The sequence below is a fragment of the Electrophorus electricus genome, chromosome 2, assembly GCF_013358815.1.
Source record: "Electrophorus electricus isolate fEleEle1 chromosome 2, fEleEle1.pri, whole genome shotgun sequence".
In the NCBI taxonomy this organism is placed as follows: domain Eukaryota; kingdom Metazoa; phylum Chordata; class Actinopteri; order Gymnotiformes; family Gymnotidae; genus Electrophorus; species Electrophorus electricus.
The window spans coordinates 27,879,626-27,897,121 of record NC_049536.1 but is presented as its reverse complement, the minus strand read 5'-3'; the positions used below and the strand labels follow the sequence as shown (position 1 = coordinate 27,897,121).

Sequence of the window (17,496 nt, the reverse complement as noted above, 5' to 3'; positions counted from 1 at the left end):
GTAGCTGTACAATAAACGTTAAATAGCTTCTTCCGATTTTCATTTGCAGCGAGTCGCACGAGAAAGTGTAACTGTGTCTTTAAGACGCATTCCGCTCACTTACAGCGCGCTCTACGGAGCCTTTTCAAGCCCCTGTGATGTGCTCTCGCTTTTCAATCGCGAGCGTCCGGGGTTCCGGGATAACGGTGTTAACGTGTTAGCGACGGGGAAGTTTGGAAAGACAGCCGAGGTGTGTCAACGCGTTATCTTCATCTTTCTGAAGGGGGGGGCCCTTATTCGATTATCAAGGTGAGTGTTTTATTGCAATAAATACAGCAATACAGCACTGAGACTATGTGAATAAATAGCTTCTTTTATTCCAGTTTTAGGAAGCATTATACATGCGTTTATTGTAAACTGTAATTCGAGTTTGGCACCAGAGTTAGTGACACACTCTCGTCAGTCATGTGTGTCTATAATCACATGTGGTGCCCAGTAATTACCAGGGATGGGAGAAGCCAAAAGGCGTATTCAATAAAAGTATTGTTACTTTTATATATATATATATATATATATATATATATATATATATATATATATATATATATATATATATATATATATATATATATATATATATATATTTTTGGGTTCAGCATGCAGAAATGCATAAGAAATGGATATTTGTTTCTCTTCAAATGAACTGTAAGAAACCTTTTTATTCATTTAACACACATAAATACGGTTTGTTTAGGGCTGATTCGCACATTGCTCTGTTCTAGTGTCAAGAGGAAATAAGATCTTGACATTTCTGAATTGGGTGGAACCCAAACGTGTGTGTGTGTGTGTGAGTAAAAATATATGATAATCTCAGCATATAGCACATGCATCACTGTCATTCTTTCCTAAATAAACCATCAGTAAACCTTTGTTAGTCTAAGTAGCACTGCCAGCAGATAAGAAAACCATGACAGAGAAACTACAGTGATGAAAAGACAGGCATAATGGTGGCCATGCACACGTGGAATAAACTGAATGCTTGTAACAGGATATACATCCAAGGCAATGTTTAATTCCTTGGTCATTATTTGACACTTGTCCAAAGTGGCTAACATTTGACAAACCAGAACTGCCCCCTTGGGGTAACATGGGGTTTTACGCTGTGTTGAGACACATAGTGGGGTTAGTACTGGACGTAGTTCACAAACACTGAAGCTACGGCCCGTAAATTTTAATTCAACACCACACCTAAAAGGAAAAAAGATGTGTCAGGACTAAAACCAGAAGTGACATTTCCTAGGAGCAGAGCTTCTGAAAGTCTAATCTTCTGAAAGTCTTCTCTTCTGAAAGTTTTCTCTTCGGAGTGGCATGAGGAAAGTCTGTATTTTTAGCGTTGTCCGTGATTTCCGCATGAATAAAAGAGTGTAGTGTGCTTCGTTGGCGGGGCAAGCATGGAGGAGATGGACTATAGCGCACTCCAGGATTCAATTTGTCTCGGACAATTTGCGTCACAACAAATGAATCCTATTAGCTATCTATCATGAGCTCGTGAGAAGTGCCAGTGGCGAACACAAACACGAGCATCAGTGCTTTTGACGTGGCAATGAGTATGATAGGCAATGATTAGACATTCATAGCACTCCTGTTCAAATCCCGTGTTGGATGTGTCATTAATCACGCCACTCTTTGAGTAACCAGATGTCCAGAACATGGCTGCATCTGAGCAACCAGCCGTGATATGGCTGATAACATCCTATTATGTTCATCTGACCTAAAAAAAAGTCACGTTTTTTTTATATCCTTGAATACTGTTTTTCTTTTCTCAGATATGTTACTTATCGATCATTTTTGACACGTTCATTTGGAGCAAAGACTGAGCTTGTGCTTAACTAGAGTTTCCATTAACAAGCAGCATTCATTTTCAGTCATTTTTCTCAACAGCAAAAACAGAAACAAATCGAGGATACACATGCTTTTAATTCTCGGTTCACTCGTGAGGCCGAACACAGACCAGATGTCATTGGGGAGCATGTTGCTGTAATCAAGATTGGACAAATGCTGAATAATACACACATTCATCCTTTCCACATTCAGAGCTGGTTTCAGTCATGTCTCTGGAATACTTTGTAAGAGCTTTGGCTCAAGTTAAAATGCTTTATTAATGCATCATATCTACAGCTCATTACAACGACATTTTTAAACACATCACCAACCCCCTCATTAAAATGTAAATGTTTTCCATTTATCTTACTAACTGCTAGTGAAATCCCATTTAATCCTGGTGTAGTGTGTCCTGACCCAGCCATTAAAGTTTTGAGATGTAATGATTGGCCTTAATATGTAAATTTGCTATCCACGTTGTCTAAGTGCACCCTCCTGCAGGGGGCGATCATGAGCTGGGTGGAGCAACAGGAGCTGGACAGGCTTATCCTCTTGATCACGCTGCCCCTGTCGTCGGCCATCATCCTGGCCAACCTCCTCATCATCATGGGCATCACCTGCAACCGCCAGCTCCACACCACGCCCAACTACTTCTTCCTGAGTCTGCTGGTGGCAGCGGTGTGCACGGGCGTGGCCTTACCCTTCGTCCCCCGCATGGGCCTGAACCGGCCGCTGCCCTTCCACGCCTGCCTGCTGGTGCACATCTTCCCCAACTTCCTGCTTCTCTCCTTCCTTTCCAACCTGGTTATGGTGCACTACGAGCGCTACCTGTGCATCGCCAGCCCTCTGCACCACAGTCGCTTTTGGGTGCACCGCTGCTTCCCTGCCGCCCTGCTGGCTGTCTGGCTGCCCCCGCTCCTCTACGCCTGCCTGCCCGCCTTCGGCTGGAACAGCTGGTCTGAGAACGGCCCGCGGGAAGGGCTCAGCAGCAACAACACAACCCACACACCGGCAGTGAGGGGCAGGAACTGCTCCAGGGACAAGTTCGGGGACGGCGAGCTCTGCTCCTACAAGCAGGTGTTCCCCAAAGCCTTCATCTACGTGGAGGTGTATGGGCTGCTCCTGCCCGGTATCGTAGCCATAGCGGGGATGACGGCTCGTGTGCTCTGCATCGCCCGCAAGCAGCTGCGTGATATCTGCAGGCTACACCGCGCAGCGGGACATGATGGAGGCTCAGCGCACCAGCAGCGACTCAACCTGCGTTACGCCAAGTGCGTTGCCGCTGTCTCCCTCACTTTCCTCGTCTGCTGGGTGCCCTACGTCATCTCCCTCCATGTGTCCGTGGTGCTGTTTCACGCCGGAGGGACCAGCAGTTCCTTGAACATCGTGCTGTCCTGCATGGGCATCGGCAGCATGGCCATCATCCCCGTCATCCTGGGCCTGGCAAACCGGCAGTACACGGAGCCGGTACGGAATCTGATGAGAAAACTGTGGGACCGCTGTGCTGGCAGTCTGAACTCGGGAGATGACGCTGCCTGAAAACCAGGACTTAAATTGATCTAATGAGTTTGAGTACTGATCTGGGATCAGATTTCCTGGCCCATGTAACTCAAAAATGTGATCACTTGACAACACGTTTACTTGTTAAAATATATATATATATTTAGGCACAGAACATATGTAGACAAAGTGCACCACAAAACAACAATGCAGATACTGTCTACAATCTCCGATCTAAACAGCATTGGACTTCTTTTAATTTGCTTTATACTGTATATGTAAGATAATTATGAAAGCATTAAAAGGGTCAAAAATCCCAATAAAATGAAGTCACTGGAATCAAATACAGCACTTCAGTGTTGCATTTTATGATTAGTGACTGGTGCTGGGTACTGGAATGGTTCTGGTTATTGCCTTGGTGACGGTTGTAAATTATCTATTCATGTTGGTGGACTTGTGCACTCGTAACAGCCTCATTTTTTAACCTTAGTTCTGCCTTCCATACTGTTTGCCATTTTCCTCTGTTAGACAGCATGGAAAAATGGCCTAGTATACATGGGACCATGGTTGGTTGGTTTAGATCTCATCTTTCCAAGCGTTGGGTTTGTTTTGTTGCATAGCAACAGCGAGTTGGCCGAGGCATCCCTCAAGGATCTATCCTTGAGCTGTTACTGTTTTAATGCTTATGTCTTTAGGCAGATCATTAGTAAATTTGGTGCAAGCTTTTATCTATATACTGATCATACTCAAATTTATATCAGGACTAAGAGCAACTTCCCATCTGCTTATTTTCCAGGGTCTGACTGTCTCTTTCAAATAAAAAACTGGATGCAACAGAATTTTTTCATCTTAATTTTAATTGGCAAACAGTCACCTATCGTTATGTCTAGCAATTTTAATATTCACATAGGTGATGTTCAGACTTCAGCTTCTCCACAAGTACGTAACCTAGCAGTCATTTTTGATAGTCATGTCAGGAACATTATGAAAACCTCTTTCCACCATTTCCCTAATGTTGCCAAGTTCAGACCTTTTTCTCACTGAAGTGAAGAAGCTTCTACATGCTTTTCTTTCCTACTGCTTGGACTATTGTAATGCTCTCTACTACAGCACCCCTATCTTTGAGTCTTTTTTCCTCACACTCATGCTATGTTCCTTTGAGTCTAGGTTTCTTCCTCATGCTCTAGGGAGTTTTTCCTTGCCACTGGGTTGCTCACTGGGTGGTTGGACTCAGACATTTGTGAAGCTGCTTTGTGACAACATCTATTGTAAAAAGTGCTATATAAATACATTTTTGATTTGATTTTGATTTGATAAATCTCTCCAGAGGCATCTGTGTGTGCACCATTGTGCTCTAGAGTTCTCTCTCACACTTCATCTCGTGTTCATATTACTCTTGCACTTGCTGACTTACTGTAGCTCACTGTGTGTGCTGATACTGGATTTAAAACTCTTATTTTAACATATAAAGTTGTTTTTGTTTTAGCACCAGTGAACGTCTGGGACCTGGGGATGTCGTATTGATTTTTCGCTCCTAACGCTTTGTTAGTGGTCTCAGTCTACAGCAGCTGCTATGCAGACTAATACTCACGTGACAGAGGTGTTCTCTGTACAGAACCTTGATTATGGAATGATCTACCTGACCCTATTAAACATTCACCAACTTTGGATTGTTTTAAAAAGTTGCGTAAAACTAATCTTTTTGGCTTTTATGGATATTTTGTTTCTTTGTTGGTTTGTAGCACTTTGGGTTTAAGAAAAGTGTATTATATATTGAATATATAATTATTATTGTTATTGTTGTTGTTGTTAATAATAATAATAGTAACAGCACATATTGGGTTAAACACCGACAAGAATTGACCATTATACAAGGACTTAAATATACACGTTAAATGATGACTAACAAGGGACTGGTGTAACATGCAACCCACTAACAAGGGAGGGGCGTGACACACACACGCACACACACACAGACATGGGGAGGAGTCGAGGAGGTGGGGGCCATGCCATGACAATAATTTGAAGAACCATTTAGTAGAAGGACGAAGGATTTGATCAGACAGTAAATTTTCTCCTACAGACTATGGACTAATGTATGTAAATACAGGCAGACTAATGTATGTAAATAATACAGGAGGACTAATGCATGGAATTACAGGCAGACTAATGCATGGAAATACAGGCAGACTGATGCATGGAAATACAGGCAGACTGATGCATGGAACTACAGGAGGACTAATGCATGGAAATACAGGCAGACTAATGCATGGAAATACAGGCAGACTAATGCATGGAAATACAGGCAGACTGATGCATGGAACTACAGGAGGACTAATGCATGGAAATACAGGCAGACTAATGCATGGAAATACAGGCAGACTAATGCATGGAAATACAGGCAGACTAATGCATGGAAATACAGGCAGACTGATGCATGGAACTACAGGAGGACTAATGCATGGAAATACAGGCAGACTAATGCATGGAAATACAGGCAGACTAATGCATGGAAATACAGGCAGACTAATGCATGGAAATACAGGCAGACTGATGCATGGAACTACAGGAGGACTAATGCATGGAAATACAGGCAGACTAATGCATGGAAATACAGGCAGACTGATGCATGGAACTGCAGGAGGACTAATGCATGGAAATACAGGCAGACTAATGCATGGAAATACAGGCAGACTAATGCATGGAAATACAGGCAGACTGATGCATGGAAATACAGGAGGACTAATGCAAGGAAAACAAACAATATTCTATCAAAGCTTAATTTACAGCTACACCCCTGTCCAGATATTATCTGACTCTAATTAGATTACACACTACACCCTCCCCCAACTGGACCACCTCACATACGTTCCACACACAAACCTAGGGAGGGGATGCAGTAATGGTGAAGTCATAACACCTGTTTCTGGGCCTGCAGTGGTGATTGCATCCAGATGGACTGACACTTGCTTTTTTCCCTTGTCATCTCTCCAGGAAAGCTTTCGACTCAGTCGGGACATTCATGTATCTCATGCACTCTTCTGTGTTTACATTTTTTGGTTACTTTATTTTAAGGAATATTTAGGTCAAATCAGTCCGACAAGTGGAGAACAAACATTGTCTGAGAACATTTTAAAGTACAAACAAAGAGGGAAACACTTTGACCTTATCTAGCCACAGGAAGTCTCTAAATAATTATAGTCTTTGAAAATGCATGACACATCTTTCAGTGGTAAACCAAAAACCTCAAGGTTAAAGATGCACTCAGGGTCTTGTTCATTAAGGAGAACTTTATTAACTATTTAAGTTAAATGATTTTATCTTTAATTTTATCATCAACTTTCTAATGACTAAATCATTTTATTCATATAAAAACCCAGACCAATTAGCCATATGCATGCAATGGTGAGAAAATGGGACACAGTATGAAATGGAAAAGTATACTAATTGTTTTATACTAATTGTATACTAAGTGTTTTAACCCTTAAAAAGGTTTCCTGTTTTGATGCCACCATGACTTGCATGCCATATTGGATAAAGGGCAAGGAACAAACTTAAAAATGCTCATGTGGAGATGCCAGTCTGTGGGATGTATACTGGAGACAGGGGGTGGTGTTGAGGGAGGTGGAGGCCTGCAGAAGTGAGTGGTTAGAGCAGCAGTTCCCAGAAACAGAGGCGCATCACTGATGCATCTCCAGACACTAGTCTACTTTCCCATGATGGGAGAAGCATGTCTCTAACTACAGAGATTCTGTACTTGTGTAATTTTGTGCATGAATGCCAGAAAAGAGAGAGAGAGAGAGAGAGAGAGAGAGAGAGAGAGAGAGAGAGAGAGAGAGAGAGAGAGAGAGAGCGAGATTAGAAATAAACAAATTGTACTCAGACAAATTATGTTGTTTTAATGGTTCTCTTTGTATGTTAAAACCAGACATTGTTTGGATTGTTAACATTTTGATACCATCGCTACACCAGTGGCCAAACAGAGCCAGACTGCCTGCTAGATTTTCTCATCTAATTGTCTAGTGTCACTTTTCAGTTTTTCTTAATCAACTCCAGGACGTTATAAACTTTGTGTGTTTATTTTCAGGCTGTGTATTTGATGATATCAAACCAAGTCAGGAAGGAAAAAGCATGGTGCAGACACAGATGTAACTGTCACACACCTAGCCTAAAATCCCCCCAACACACACACACACACACACACACACACACACACACACACACACACACACACACACATACGTGTTGCTCCACACTGCATGTGTCAGTTTCCTGTCATGACTTTAGCTTTGCATTTTAACATGCAATTATCACAAACACGCTAAAGCCATGCTGTTCGTCTGGCTTGACAGGGCTTTGTCTGGAATAATCTAACTAGCTAACTAGCTAACTGCTAAGAGTAGATTGTTTCTTTGGGTTGGTGTACTTATGGTTTAGACTTTAACACCCAAAGGAAGCTGTGTCATGCCTGAGCTTTCTCTGGGCCGCCATTTCTCTGAGGTCGGACTTAGCCGTCTTCATTTTGACAACAGTGGGTGAAAGGTGAAAGATGTTTGATAAAGAGGTTTAGAGACGAGAGATGGAAAGTTTCGCCCTCTGTGCTCCTTTGCTCTTAAAAGAAAATGTTTGCATGAACAAGGTGTGTGTGTGTGTGTGTGTGTGTGTGCGTGCGTGTGTGTGTGTGTGTGTGTGTGTGTGTGTGTGCGTGCGTGCATGTGTGTGTGTGTGTGTGCGTGCGTGCATGTGTGTGTGTGTACAACTATACAAAAGAAAAGGCAAGTTTATGTTAGCAGGCTTTCATCAGAGACCCATTCTTAGTCCCAACTGCCCTACTTTAAACACAGGACAGACCAGGGGCCATTAGCCAATCAGAATTCAAAGAATATTTTATTTAAGAAAGTGACTCATAGGGTAGCCAGGAAGAAGAGACACTCAAAAGTATTAATTTATTATCTATTACATTTAGAGATTAATCGTCGGCACCAACAAAAGTCCATCAGAAAAATGTATATTCAAGTGAAAACTGTTTTTCATTAGATTTGGCAAAGTACCAAGTACTATTTGAGTTTAAAGTAATGTATTACCAAATAAAGTAATAGAGCACCACAGACATTTTTAATGATCTAAAAACAGAAAATGTCAAGTCACACTCTGTCACTCCAAATGAATATTAAAATACATCACTCCATCCAGTCACTCCAAATCCAAGTCTTATCCCTAAGATCATAAATTCAGGGTGCATGGGGACTTAGGTTGTGGCCAGTGTTACTGTCCCTGCTGTTTTATTCCTAGTAGTTTTGCACAAAGCAACTACTAAAAGACATTTGCAGAAATATTCTTTGCTTGCGGAACCTGAGTACAGTTGTAATATTTACCTGACACTTTTATCCAAAACAATTTACAATTATGACTGAGAACAACTTGAGCATTAAGGGTCTTGCTCAGGGGCCCAAAAGTGGCAATTTGGCAGTGGTGGGGCCTGAACCAGCAACCTTCCAATTACAAGTCAAGCACCTTTACCACTGCATAATATCACTATTATGATTATTATTATTAGTAGTAATATATTGAGTGGTATTTGCCTGTTTATTTATTTGCATTTACTTTATCGCCTCTTATTTACACATAAAATTCATCTTTAACTGAATTTGTTTCGGGAAAATAGTTAACTGTTACTGGATCTTCATGAGGATTTTTAAAGACGTCAATTTCTAAACTGGCCGCTGTAGGGCGCTGCAAACAGCGCAGTGAATCTTCGGTATACAAACGTTCTACGCGCTTGTAGCTTCAGTAGAAAACAATAGGCTGTTATAATTACATTTAACCATAAACAGAACTGCTCCCTATCACACATTACTTATATATAGGCTGTTGAACACTGGCAATATATGGAAACATTTCCAACACATTAAATAACGTTTTTTTTTCTTGGGGAAACTTGGCGCTCCGTCTGATTTCATCAGACGGATCCGCCACATATAAACGTTAGATAATGTTAGTTATTTAAGTTAGTTAGCGATAATGTTAGTTATTTAACATGTATTAGCGGAGAAAATAAAAAAAAGTAAGGAATCATTTAGCTTATTTCAGCTTTAGTGGGGGGGGTTTATAACCATGCCTCCTGACCAATCCCCTCATAGGCTGCAACGGGGACGCGTAAGAAGATCTGACACGGGGGTGGTTTATAAATAAGCCCTCACAAACCCTCCTGCCACACCTGCGCAGGTAGGAGATCTGGCAACTCTCTCCGCTTAGCCTGAACGCTCATCCCCATATCATGTCGCTAGACGTGAGAACGTTTTCCAGCTCCAACGGCTATGGCACCCGCGGCCCGGGCCAGATGGGTAACGTGGCCGTCGGCTCGCGCATCTCCGTGGCGAGCTTTCCGAATCTTCCCGGTGCGGGGCATCCGTATTCCCAAGCGCAAAGCAGCACCGTGCCCTTATCTACGGCCGATGGCAAAGAGACCATGAGAAGTCTCAACGATCGTCTGGCGGGATACCTGGCGAAGGTGCGATCACTGGAAGAGTCGAACAGTAAACTGGAGGCTCAGATTAAACAGGCTTTGACGGAACGAGGCGCCGCTACTTATGGAGACTGGAGTGCGTACGAAAAGACACTCGCAGGCATGAAGGAACAGGTGAGCAGTAATATTTACCTAAAGCTGTATGTGGCTTACTGCTACTACTGCTGCTACTACTATTACTACTGTTGTTATTATTATTATTATTATTATTATTATTATTATTATTATTATTATTATTATTATTATTATTATTATTATTATTATTATTTACGTGGTTATCAAATAGCTTACGTTTTACCCTTTTAATGTACAGTTGGGTGAATCTGGAATGTAAAAAGTTCCCCTTTTGCGCAGTTTAATTGTGGCCCACTTCTTTTATAATAATAATAATAATAATTGTTATTATTAGCAAAGTAGTAGTAGTAGTAGTAGTAGTAGTAGTAGAAGTAGTAGTAGTAGTATGTGCATAGTTATCAAAAAGCTTAATGTATTATTAACATAAGCTATTATTTTATAAATATATAATTATGGAGACTTCATAACGATGTATGACGCTCTTTGGATTTGGTCATTTGTACATAAATATCTAATCGTATAAAAACATCTGTTTTGGATTTGAAGGATCCTTTCGTGCTATATAGAACTCATTTTAATGGCTTCATAAAAAAAAAAAAAAAAAAAGAGTTTCACCTGCAAAGATCAAGTGCCATTTTATCGTGAGCCATAAAAACTATCCACAGATGATTAATTTCCTGTCCCCAGCTCGAGGACCTGACCATGGACAACGCTCGGCTCATGTTACAGATCGATAATGCCAGGCTGGCCGCCGACGACTTTAAAGTCAAGTAAGACATTGTCTTTATCCTTGTTCATTTGAATTTGAATAATTTCTTTTAGTGACGCTGTTTCATTAGTAAGAAAATAACACTTTGGACAGTTTTTTAGACAAATGAATTACAGTTCAACTGGGATTTCAAACTGACAGACCAAGACAGTGTGATCTAAACCAAGACGCAACCTATGTCTGGATAATTATACCTGCGACATTGTCTGTCTCTTGTACAAACCCAGTGTTGTGTACACATGGATAATTGTAGGAGCGAAGTGTGTGTGCAATGCTGTATTTTTCTGAGCAGGTTTGAAACAGAGAATGCTGTGCACCAGGCGGTGACCGCAGACATCGCTAACCTCCGAAAGGTGATCAGCAACACCAACATGAGCCGTATGCAGCTTGAGGGTGAGGTGGAGTCTCTGAAGGAGGAGCTGGACTTTCTTCACAAGAGTCACGAAGAGGTAATGCATTACACCTCCCTGCCTCACCTCTGACAGACAGGCGTTACATGCAAGGCGTAATTTTATGTAAGGTTTACATTTATCCAAAGCAACTAACATTTATGATCAAACACAACTTGGGTAATTGAGGGTTAAGGGTCTTGTTAAGGGCCCAATAGTACTAACCTTGCAGTGGAAGGACTTGAACCTGCAACCTTCTGATTACTAGCTCAGTACCTTAACCACTGAGTCACCACTGCCCACATTACTGGCACTCCCAAAAAATACAAACACAGACAAGGAGTCATCCAGGTCACTGAGGTAACACACGTCTGCAGGTCAGTCATTAAAGGTGGAATAGGTAATAATAAAGGTGTTTAGCATTAAAGGTAGAATAGATAACATTAAAGGTGATATATATAGCATTAAAGGTGGAATGGGTAACATTAATGGTATTATGGATAGCATTAAAGGCAGAATAAGTAGCATTTAAGATGGATGCATTTTCAAGTACAACCAGGAGGTCCTACGCATGCCTGAATGCTTCTCTCCATGCAAATGCAGCAACAGTCAAATAAGTGTCTTACAAACGCACTGCTGGCCACGTGAATGGCTGTGTGTTGTGTCTTGTTACTGGAATGAGACTGTTATTTTTTACTAGCAAACGTAATGTGATACTTCACATCAGAACATCAGTGTTTATGAAAAGTTATGAAAAACTGTTGTGTACACATTATCTGTTGTGTACAGACGTTTGAACCACATGCTCTAACACCAAGTGTTGCTCCAATAAGGAGAAGCAGAACCTGATGGGGCAGATCAAAGCCTCCAGCATTGATGTTCAGATGGACGCACCCAAGGGCAATGACCTCAGCGAGGTCATTACCAACATACGCCGACAGTACGAAAGCGCTGTGCAAAAGAACCAGGAGGACTCAGAGGCCTGGTTCAAAACCAAGGTCAGAATCTTCACCAGGCCTGTGCCATGCCAGCCAATCACAGTCATCCAATCAGCCGTTCTCCACCACTCCTGTGCCATATCAGCTACTGTCAATCAGCACCTGCCGACAGAGTCATTAACACAGTGAATATAGTTTTCTCCTCGCAGCAGTTTGTGATGGAAAATAATAAATTACCAAATGTTGTAGAATTTCTAAGGTTTTTGTGAGCGCTATGTTCATACATATTAGAAGCACTGAAAAATCCATAGCATTTATCCAGTTGAAGTATATACACGAAGTTGAACTGTTCCACCTGAAGTGTTGGCATTAACAGTACTCTGTGCTTTTGTGCTGTCCAAATACTAATTTATATAAATTGATCGCGTGGCATGGTCTAGTGCTTTCAGTAGTGTCTCACTGCTGGTTTCTAGTAAAGTACTCTTTGTCAGGCTAACCTGGCAACATACTGAACACTTTCATCCATGATTAAATAAATGTACGACACTTTGCAGAACTCATGTTCTGTAAATGTTTTTCAATTTTTTTTAATTCTGCCATGTCAAAACAGGTGGAAAACTTCTCAGCTGAGGTTATGAGTAGCACGGAGACTCTCCAGGAGGACAGAGGTCAGCTGAATGACCTGCGGAGGCACCACCAGGTCCTGGAGATCGACCTGGAGGCACTGCACAGCATGGTAAGGTGCACACGTCAAACCAGCGCCCTGTAGCCAACACCAAACCCCAGCGCCATCACACTCACACCTGCCATTGTTAACGCCCACTCCACCACACTGAGATTACCTGCCCTCCTGTCAGCAGCAGATCAAGTGAGCTGAGGTTACACACCTGCAGCTCAGCTCACTCGTTTTCTGCCTCGAGTAACCAAGACAGGTGATGAAACATTCGTAACGTATGTGTGTATAAAACATAAAACATTCTTATCTTATATTCAGTGCAAGTTTTTTTTTTTTGTTGATACAATTACTACATGAATGGTTTAAGGTGATTTAGGGAAACAGGGCCTTGGTCAATTTGAACTGATTAGACATCATTACTGATCATACATCACTCATTGTAGACTTCACCCTCATTTCATTCAATATATCTTTGAAACTTTAAAACAGATGGAGTCATATTGACATTAAGTCAGGAGGCTTTGAGGTCAGATTACCATGTTGTACATTAAACCCAGGGGACCAGTGAGACCTGCAGAACAGGTTTCTGACCACAGAGAGATCCGATTCTCTGAGGTGGAGAACTAAGTGCTTCCTGAACTTACAACCGTGCAACATTGCATTAGCAAACGTGGTCAAATAACAATAGTTACATTTCTATCCATCAGCGTGTCACGAGAATATTATCTCTGCTTTTAATATCTCATATTTTCTAGTGTACATATTCATTTTAAATAATGACACCATAGTGCTAATTGTGAAAAATAATCAACACATGTCATAATATTTTGCAAACACAATAATTCATTTCCATTTCACATTAGATAAAAGCAATGATTTGATTTTGAGAAATGAATAAAAATAATTTGGTTAAGGTAAATTATTACTCAAGTAAATGTTAAAATAAGTGTGTTTCCCAGTCCCTAGTTCACAGGGAAACAGAACAGTGAACATATTTGCTTTACTCAATTAAGTAACAAAATATATACACATTTCTATAATGTTTTAATGTTCCATCACAGTAATTAATGATGTTAACATTTACTTGTCAGTTTTTGTTCATCTGCATTACTGGAAAGACATGGATTAGGGTGGAGTTTAGTGAGCTAGAGGCTGCCCCAAATCAGACCTCCATCCAAAACTAGATCTAAGTTTGTCCAGCGTGTCGAGGGTTAACTTCAGCGTGCAAGTTTGTCCACAGTCTTACTTCCTCATAACGTGTAACCACAGTGACGTGACAAAAGGAAAAGGAAAGAAGCTCATATAAATGTGACGTTAGACGTCCGCAGGACGGTCTTCTAGGTGACCAAAATGAAGTCTCTGTGCAGACTTTTGTCCCATACACAAACCTGAGACACTCACCAAACCATCCACCTGTTGACAGTTGCACTCCAATATGACTCAAACCTGCCCAAATATGCATAACACCCTGTCCACATAAATGAGCACAAGGTGTGTTTGTTTTACCCGATCATAAGGGCCATATTTATGCAGCGCTGTAGAAACATGTAATTCATAAGGGCTATGGTTATACAGAAACGTATCCTTTTCTTTCCATGTGACCCTACAGAATCGCTCCTTGGAAGAGACCCTGAGGGCCACAGTGGAGCGTTACGCACGGGAGGTGACGCTTCACAATGGCACTATCCAGCAGCTGGAGGCGGAGCTAGGGGAGGTGCGTGCCCAGGTGACAAGGCAGAGGGCAGAGTATCAGGCTCTTCTCAGCATCAAGATTAAACTGCAGGAGGAGATCAGCACCTATCAGCGCCTGCTGGAAGGGACAGGTGTAGCTGATGGAGGTGGCAAAGTCCAGGGAACCAGCGCACGTGAAGACGTCAAAGACAAGGGTGCAGGTGCACGCGATGATGACAAAATAAAGGGTGCTGGTGCACGGGAAGATATCAAAGACAAGGGTGCTGGTGCACGTGATGATGACAAAATAAAGGGTGCTGGTGCACGTGATGATGTCAAAGACAAGGGTGCTGGTGCACGCGATGATGACAAAATAAAGGGTGCTGGTGCACGGGAAGATATCAAAGACAAGGGTGCTGGTGCACGTGATGATGACAAAATAAAGGGTGCTGGTGCACGTGATGATGTCAAAGACAAGGGTGCTGGTGCACGTGACGATGTCAAACACAAGGTTGATGGCACACATGATAATATTGAAAATAAAGGCATGGGTGCATATGAAGACATCGAGAATACCAGTTTGCCCAAGTATGATGACGACAGGTAAATGATATAGCAAGTAATACACAGCATACACGTCTGACCAATCAGGTAGGACTGATGGCTCAGAGAGTAGTAAAGATTGTCAGGTTCATGGGTTCTTGACATGAATGTGTACAAATTAGAATTTTCAATGATATCACAGGCCAACAGACAAACAGGTGTAGCACAGGCTGTTAACATGGCACACACCCACACCCACAACCCAGCCTTACACAAACTCACATGCACACAGTGTCAGCCTCCTACACAAATAGCAAGCCTGACTGCAGCTCCCATGAACTCACTATGTGATTGTATGTGTCTCCTCCCGACAGTGTGGAGTTTTCATTAGAGCAAGCTCTGTATGCCGGTAAGTACTAACCTGTGTGTAGCCTGGCACTATGCCAAGCACTGTTCTTCACACTGGATTAAACATCTGTGGATTAACATGTAACTAAAACTGATTACCATTTTCCTAATGTTGCCTGAACAAACCTGCTTGTCAAATATTTAAACTTGTCCCCGTCTTACTGATACCTGATGATGGCAATATGACATTTTGAAGTAGAAGGTCTTATTGTGACATTATGGCAGCTTTGGTTGAATTTGTATTTTAAAAATAATAATTAAAAAAAAAATCACTATTTGTTTTACCAAACCAGTAATACAGCCTCACCAGGACAGTTAACTGTAGTGCAGTAGCACCAGTTCATTAGCTCAATTTTGGAAGCTCTAGATGTTTGAAATCCTCTATGATCAACCTCTTTAGTACAAACTAAAATAATGGCTCATTCATAATTCTACTCTTTATTGTGCTATATTCCTCTTCTCTGAGTTCCTGCAGTGTCTTCTTCCTATCTTAGCAGATGTCTAGTTTTACACCATTGTGTGTTTACACCAGTTCTCTCTTACTGGCCTTTACTTTGAATATAGACACAGGACTTCAGCATTTATAACCTGTCTGATCACTTGTATTTACACTGTACATTTAGTCCAGTTATTTTTCTTCCAATTAAACCTGTATCCCCAATGTTCATTCTTATGGTCTCGTTTTCTAAATCAACCAAATTATTTAGCTTTATATTAACTCTGACAACTCGTAATCATCATCACAGTAACTGTAATTGCGCGTGTCCTTGCAGTGCCCCCCGGCCTAACTCCTGAGAGCGACATTGCGATAAGTGAGGAAACTGCGGATGTGGATGCGGTCCCACGGTGTGAGCTGGAGCTGCTGAGCGCTCCCACTCCTGTAGTCACGGTGAGGCCGGGAGGAGACGAGCAGAAAGAAGAACCAGCCGGAAATGAGGAGGAACCCCTGAAACCCAGCACGGACCTAGACGGAGAAGTACAGGAGAGACAGGAAGAGGTGTGACAGGAAGGGGCAGAGGCGGCGCCTTCACTGAGTGAGGAATGATGGCCACAGCCCTGCATTCCATTCCACAGCCTTCGTACTGGAAGGGAAGGTCTTTGATTTGTGGCTAAGAACAAACCAGTAATCTGTGTCTCTCTTTCTGCATACCTTCATGTAACATCTCCTGTGTGATGTAATAAAGCAATTACCATTTAATCCCTGAGTGTGTGCTGTAACCTCAAAAGTGGGTGTGACGTAGTAAAAGGTAAGGGTTTTTGTTATTCCAGCACTGGCAAACTTTTCAAGTAGCTGATTTTAACAAGCGGCACTCTTAACAAAAGAGGCGGACACTGTCTTTTCTAGAAGACTTTATTGACATGTGACCTGGCATGACACAGACAGGAAAGGGGATACGAAAGGGATTACTGCATGAAAGCTTCTCACAACATGTGAGCTAAGAGGCAAGGCAAAAGTACCGAATGTCCAAAGGGAGACGTATCAAAAATGGTAAACACACACTTCTTCGTCTCATGGGAGGAATAGAATTCTTATCCTAAATTCGCAAAGCGCTGGGATGTCTCGGTTCCCCCCACAGGTTCGCAGAGGTCTTGTAGGAGCACTACCCAGACTACGGGAATCATAGATCGCCAAGCACCCAGGCAGCGCTGGCTGGGCTCAACAAGGTCCTGTATGCGGGCTCAGTCAGTGAGCCAGCTTAGCGAGTGAAGGTCTTGCCCCTGAACAGAGGAGATCAGAGTCAACCCCACAAATCTGAATTATATTAATAAAAATATCACTTATTATTAACAACACAATTTATTGGAAATCTGTTAAAACAAATGAATGCAGGGACAAACTGGCCATGAATACAAACTTGTCCTGATCACTGAACACACTACTCATGGGTTGTAAATGGGCAAAGCCATGAAAAAGCCATTCATTACAAGGTCAAAGATATCTATAGAACTGTTATTTGTTATTTCAGAATGATGTACTGCACAGAGTCTTTACAAAAAGGAGAAAAGACCAGTCAGGACTTTGGTGGCTCACTCTGTTGTAATTGCCATCTTACACAAAGACGTGGGAGCATGAAGCCAGTGTCAATGATTCACTTTACTGAGCAAACATGAACACCCAGGAATCCGAGCAGTGAGGGGCC

The 17,496-nt window shown here is 41.9% G+C and overlaps 3 protein-coding genes across 8 annotated transcripts in view; 2 read left to right on the top strand and 1 right to left on the bottom strand.

Annotated features, from left to right (window-relative positions):
- Window positions 1-183: 183 nt before the first annotated feature.
- Window positions 184-4,449, top strand: gpbar1 (G protein-coupled bile acid receptor 1). 4 transcript variants are annotated; one of them, XM_035523859.1, is made up of 3 exons: window positions 184-288; window positions 762-824; window positions 2,362-4,449. In XM_035523859.1, the coding sequence occupies exon 3, from the start codon at window positions 2,371-2,373 to the stop codon at window positions 3,397-3,399; it is 1,029 nt and encodes a 342-aa protein (XP_035379752.1). In that variant the 5' UTR covers window positions 184-288; window positions 762-824; window positions 2,362-2,370; the 3' UTR covers window positions 3,400-4,449. The 4 variants fall into 4 exon arrangements, with proteins under 4 accessions (XP_035379752.1, XP_035379751.1, XP_026877433.2 ...); XM_035523858.1 differs by having other exon boundaries at window positions 2,347-4,449; XM_027021632.2 differs by lacking the exon at window positions 762-824.
- Window positions 4,450-9,566: 5,117 nt separating this feature from the next.
- On the top strand, window positions 9,567-16,553 carry LOC113584599 (keratin, type I cytoskeletal 18-like). Of its 3 annotated transcripts, none has more exons than XM_035523857.1 (9): window positions 9,567-10,000; window positions 10,649-10,731; window positions 11,023-11,179; window positions 11,953-12,117; window positions 12,668-12,793; window positions 14,343-14,625; window positions 14,758-15,007; window positions 15,322-15,356; window positions 16,129-16,553. In XM_035523857.1, exons 1-9 carry the CDS (start codon window positions 9,638-9,640, stop codon window positions 16,356-16,358), a joined length of 1,692 nt encoding a protein of 563 aa, XP_035379750.1. In that variant the 5' UTR covers window positions 9,567-9,637; the 3' UTR covers window positions 16,359-16,553. The 3 variants fall into 3 exon arrangements, with proteins under 3 accessions (XP_035379750.1, XP_035379749.1, XP_026877413.2); XM_035523856.1 differs by having other exon boundaries at window positions 14,343-14,724; window positions 14,791-15,007; XM_027021612.2 differs by having other exon boundaries at window positions 14,343-15,007.
- Window positions 16,554-16,688: 135 nt separating this feature from the next.
- LOC113585138 (actin-related protein 2/3 complex subunit 2-A-like) overlaps window positions 16,689-17,496 on the bottom strand; it is an 8,104-nt gene continuing 7,296 nt past the window's right edge. Inside the window, exon 10 of the mRNA XM_027022467.2 lies at window positions 16,689-17,074. Within this exon, the coding sequence (XP_026878268.1) occupies window positions 17,053-17,074 (22 nt within the window). The 3' untranslated portion in view covers window positions 16,689-17,052. The remainder of the gene's footprint in view (window positions 17,075-17,496) is intronic.